The sequence below is a fragment of the Aedes albopictus genome, chromosome 1, assembly GCF_035046485.1.
Source record: "Aedes albopictus strain Foshan chromosome 1, AalbF5, whole genome shotgun sequence".
NCBI lineage: Eukaryota > Metazoa > Arthropoda > Insecta > Diptera > Culicidae > Aedes > Aedes albopictus.
Genome location: NC_085136.1, coordinates 101,986,663 through 101,992,306, shown reverse-complemented (window position 1 = coordinate 101,992,306; position 5,644 = coordinate 101,986,663). Strand labels below are relative to the sequence as shown.

The window sequence follows — 5,644 nt, the reverse complement described above, 5'->3', positions numbered from 1 at the left end:
TAGAGAAGCGAAGAGTGTGAAGCCAAAAATACCTTATCGAACCGTCAAACTGGTATCCTATCGAGCAAAATCAACAAACCTTGACGCTTACCGCATAAGTGAAGATAAGTATTGCAATCATTTGAAACATATTTTTACCAAAGTTTTTAAATACCATGGATAACTGTTGTGTCCCGTAAATAAAACACGGCGGATTACAGGAACAACTAACTTTTTATTTGCGTTTCAAAAGAATACAAAATGTACTTGCACGAGGCAATCGTTTTTCTTCAAGCTCTTGACTTGACGGAAATCAATAATAAAAAACAATGTTGGTAACAATGACATTTCTCTCTAGCACCAAGGTAATTCAGTAGTAAGGTGCTATAGCATCTCCCTCTTCAGGACATAACGTAATGCTCAAACCTAGGAGGAAGTCGAACTGGTCGTCCACGAGAAGTTTTAGCCACGGGTATGCGGCTTCCGACAGCAGCGCGTTGTGGTGACTCTTGATCCGGGCCGGGAACTAGTTGTTGCTGATCCTGCAGCTCAACTTGTTCAGGTTGAGCAAGAGCTCTCGGTTCATTTACCGTTGGTCGCGGACCGATGTTGAATTCGTCCAACAACACTGACAATGATAATGGTGCATTCGTCGAATAAACCTCATTTTCGTTTCGGTTCATCGCCACGTGTCGAAGACGAAGTTGGTTGACGTGAGATCTGATTAAGCCGCATCGTTGCCCACTCAGCCAAACATTGTAGTTTACAGTTCCAATCCTTTCGATAACTTTTCCTGCTTCCCAATACCAATCGTTTCCTTTGTGCACCTTCGCGTACACCAAGTCGCCAACGTTGAACTGTCTCGGTTGCTTAATGTTGCTCAGCTTCCCAGATTCAAACATGTGTGTCGATTTGCTCACTGGTCGCAGTAGGTCGAGTGTCGTTCGCATCTGTCTACCGAACATCATTTCGCTGGGTGATTTTTGTCCGGTGGATCCGCACGGCGTCGAACGATACGTGGCTAGAAATACATCCAACGTCTCCTGGAGAGGTTCTCCCTTGTTGATTTTCTTGAGTGCCCGCTTCATCGAGTCTACAAATCGCTCCGCCTGCCCGTTAGATTGCGGGTGGTAGGGGGCGGTTAGAAGATGAACGATTCCGTTTGTCTTGCAGAAGGATTCGAATTCGTCGCAAGTAAATTGGGGAGCGTTGTCTGAAACAATCGTCAACGGAAGCCCCAAACGTGCGAAAGTGCTTCGAAGAAACTGTATTGTAGCCTTCGCAGTCGTTGTCTTCGTCGGATAGATCTCCGGCCAACGAGAGAACGCATCAACAATGATCAAGAACCAAAGACCATCAATCGGTCCCGCGAAGTCAATGTGCAGTCGCTGCCATGGCCCAGATGGAGTCGGCCATGCTTCCGGTGAGGCGTGAGCTGGAGACTTAGCCACCGATGCGCAATCCTTGCATTGCTTTACGAACGCTTCAATCTGCCCATCAATTCCAGGCCAGAAGACAAAACTTCTGGCTAATGACTTCATTCGTACTATGCCCGGGTGTCCGTGGTGCAATCGCTCTAAAATCCGGTTTTGATAGAGCTGAGGAACTACTACGCGATCCCCGAAGAGAATACAGCCCTGGACTACCGTCAAGCTTTCTTTCCGGTTGTAGAACGCTTTGATCTCCGGATCGTTTATTTCTGATGGCCAGCCACACTCGATGTTCTGAAGCACTTGGTTGAGTACCCTGTTCTGCTTCGTACCCGTCGCAATCATCCTGGCTGTGACTGGAGTGTTGTTGACTGATTGCTCTAGAACAGCTAGAAGGTCTTCCTCCAACTTCACCGAAGCAATGATATAGTCCTCCTCCGGTTTCGCTGCCGAACTGATGAGTCTGGAGAGAACGTCTGCATACCCGAACTTGGTCGTACAAACGTATTCGATCTTGAAATCGTAGCATAACATAGTCAAGGCGAACCGCTGCAATCTGTTCGAGGTGTGTGTTGGTATTCCCTTGTGCGAGCCAAATATGCGAAGAAGAGGTTGGTGATCTGTTTCGAGAATAAATGGCCGCCCAAGGAGCATCCGATGAAACTTGGTCACGGCGTAGACTAGCGCCAAAGCTTCCTTGTCTATCTGCCCGTAAGCGCGCTCCGTCGGTGTCAATGACCTTGCAGCATGTTGAATCACCTTCTCGGTACCATCAGGGAACCGATGTCGAATAGTCGCTCCGATGCCTGTGTTCGAAGCATCTGCCGCCACTACAATCTGCAGTTTAGGATTATAGTGTGTAAGCATCAAGTCCGATTGTAACAGATCTTTAAACCTCACGAACGAACGCTGGCATTCGTCGGTCCAGACCCATTTCTTGTCTTTTTGTAGCAACTCGTCCAAAGGTTTGCGCAAAAGGTGCATTTCCTTCATGAACTTCGAGTAATAATTTATTGCGCCCAAGAATGATCGTAGCTCCGTCACGTTCTTGGGTGGAGGCATTTGTACAATAGCTCTTACCTTTTCGGGATCTGTGCGTAGACCATCACGACTGATGATGTGTCCCAAGTACTTTACCTGAGTCCAGGGTTGAAAAAGTCACATTCAATTGAATGACATTTTGCTGAACTGAATGATTTAGGCATTCATTTTCAGCTCCGCTGTGAGATACTTGAAAGTGAACACAGAAAAACTCAACTACTTTGTGGACGTAATGACTCCACCATCATCAACACACGCTCTGCGCTGATGGATGCTTCATGTCAACAACGACCGCATGAATGCGACTGGCCCATAAGCAAGCGTGGTGAATTTTCTCTTTTGAGTGCCAATGACAGGGAAAATGTTGTTATTGAATCTCGCCGACGCCACGATGTGAGCGACGAGAGAATTTTTATTCTCTTCTCACACGTCTCCGTGAAGGAAAGAGGCTTTACCGTCAGAAGCGGTGTGGTGAAAAGACAAAAACAAAAACTCACTTTCGTTGCATGCTTTCATATTTTTGCAACCCTGCCTGAGTCACGCCAAACTTGCACTTCTCGAGCTTCAGTCGAAATCCGAACTCCTGAATCCGTTGAAGAGTGTTGTTGAGATTCCGATCGTGCTCGGCTCGAGTTTTTCCGAAAACGATAACGTCGTCGAGCAGAGATTCCGTTCCTTCCAGGTCACCGATCATGTTGTCGATCACCTTCTGAAAGGCTCCAGGAGCCGACTTCACTCCCGGAGGGAGCCGCTTATACTTGAAGAGTCCTTTGTGGGTATTCACCGTCAGCAGCTTTTGTGAATCCTCGTCGACCTCCATCTGAAGATAGGCATCTGATAAATCCAGCACACTGAAGTACTGGCTGCCGGCCAGTTTCGCAAAAATATCGTCGGGTGTCGGTAACGGAAATTTGTTTGCCTCAAGTGCTGCATTAAGCCCGGTAGAATAATCCGCGCAAACGCGGATAACTGGATCGCCTCCGGCATCTCGCTGTGCCTTTCGAACTGCAACAATGGGTGCAGCCCAATTCGAAAATTCTACCGGTTCGATAACGCCAAGGTTCTGTAGTCGCTGTAGCTCCTTCTCAACCAGCCGTTGGGAGTGAAACGGCACCGGCCTTCTGGGCTTGAAAACCGGCGAAACACCAGGTTGCAGAAACAGATGAACCTTCGTCTTGGTGCACAGACCGAGCCCTTCCTGGAACACCGCTGGAAATTTAGCCTTCAAAGCATTCGCATACGCCTCCGATTCAGCTTCGCTTGAGACCAGCTTGCAGAACGCGTTGATTGGAACGTCGTATAGTCCAAAAAGATCCATCAGGTCACTGCCGAACACGTTGAATCCTTTCACTGGCGTCACGTAGCACACCGATCGCTTGGTCGTTCCATTTAATGTGACTTGACACTCGAACTCCGAATCCAGTGGTAGCGGTTTGCCTGACGCTGTAGACACCTTCAGATCCGTTGACCGCTTCTCCGGATGTCCTAGCTGTGGTAGGGACTCCTCCGAAACAATCGTATAATCCGACCCGCAATCGATTTGGAGCTCAATCGGGAAACCGTTGATGATAATATCGATGAACTTTCGTCTCTCGATGACACCGGCTGTGTTGAGCGTGTTTACTGCATAGACACTCTTTGAATGGAACTGTTGATCGGCTTTCTTCTTGGGCTTAGCTTTCTTCCTTTTTCCGCTGGGTGGTACCGGTCTCGATACAGGAGCTGCGGATTCTCCCGGTTTGGAGAAGCACCCACAATATCCTTCCTTATGCCCCACGTTTCCGCAGCTGCGGCAGGTGTGCGTTGTATACGAGCAGTCAGCAACAAAGTGCATTTGCCCGCACTGCCAACACGGTCGCCGCGGGGTCTTGGATGTTGTCTGCTTCTTCTTCTCCGATGTCCAGTTGGGAGTCCGATTGCTTCGCACTTCGTTGTTCTGCACTGCATCACAGACAGCGAACGTGACAGCTTTTGGATTCTCAATAACAGCTGTGTCGTGTTTGAGATTATCCATTTGCTGACACTCCAGCAGCAACTTCTTGAGAGTCATCGGATCCGCTGCCGTCTCACCTTCCATCTTCACCAGTAGCCTCGTTCGAATGTCCTTGTTTTTCTCCGAGTGCAGCCCAGCGACGAAGATCAAGCACTTAAATTGATCCGCTGTGATGGTGTTAATGCTGAAATCTTCACAGGCTTTGTTCACCGTGCTGGCGTAGGTGACAAAGTCGTCGCAGTCTCGCTTGCGTGTTTGTAAACACTGGAATCGACGGAAAAACACGGACGTCTGGTGCCCAAACATTTCCGTCAGTGTCTTCACTGTGTCCGCAAATGAAACTTGCTTTGGGGTCCTCGGCAGAATGAAGTTGACATAGCGGTCGTGGTCCACCGAATTCAATTTTTGTAGGAGCAATCTCACTCGATCCACTTCGTCCAAAGCGGCGCCTCCTTTGGTGAACACTTCCTGGTGTCGTGCGTACCATTTATCAAAAACCACTCCGTTCTGCGGGTCGTATGAGAACTCTGGGAGGGTTTTCGACAGTGTCTCCATGAGGAACTCGTTGTCCTTCGGCTTCGCGAGCTGTTCCAGAAGCGCCTTCTGTGCGATGCTTTGCGCCTCCATCAACCGGCTCATCTGCTCGAGGATGCTCGCGAGATTTGCCTCCTTCGCCATTGCAAAATCACGTACCGATGCGCTTTTCGGCAGAAATCGACGGAAACGACGCGAAAACTACTTCGAACCGAACCGACCTCGTCGCCACAATGTTGTGTCCCGTAAATAAAACACGGCGGATTACAGGAACAACTAACTTTTTATTTGCGTTTCAAAAGAATACAAAATGTACTTGCACGAGGCAATCGTTTTTCTTCAAGCTCTTGACTTGACGGAAATCAATAATAAAAAACAATGTTGGTAACAATGACATTTCTCTCTAGCACCAAGGTAATTCAGTAGTAAGGTGCTATAGCAATAACAGTATAAATAACATTGATTCCTTGAATTAATGAAAATTGTTCCATTTTGGAACATCAGTTTGATAATGCCTAGTTAATAAAACAACAGTATAAATAGTTTTCAAATGCGGTATGCGAGATAGGCACTACCTTCGATGGGTGGATTAATCTGCTTTGCTGCAGTTGCCAGCATCCGAGCGATGAAATCAAAACAGAAAAAAGTGTTGCCGTTCTGGCGGCTG

The 5,644-nt window shown here is 47.9% G+C and overlaps 2 protein-coding genes across 2 annotated transcripts; both read right to left on the bottom strand.

Annotated features, from left to right (window-relative positions):
* Positions 1 to 380: 380 nt before the first annotated feature.
* LOC134288850 (uncharacterized protein K02A2.6-like) lies at positions 381 to 2,471 on the bottom strand. The gene has a single exon (XM_062854754.1). The coding sequence runs from the start codon at positions 2,469 to 2,471 to the stop codon at positions 381 to 383; it is 2,091 nt and encodes a 696-aa protein (XP_062710738.1).
* A 472-nt stretch (positions 2,472 to 2,943) lies between these two features.
* On the bottom strand, positions 2,944 to 5,121 carry LOC134288849 (uncharacterized protein K02A2.6-like). The gene has a single exon (XM_062854751.1). It carries the CDS (start codon positions 5,119 to 5,121, stop codon positions 2,944 to 2,946), a length of 2,178 nt encoding a protein of 725 aa, XP_062710735.1.
* Positions 5,122 to 5,644: the final 523 nt, after the last annotated feature.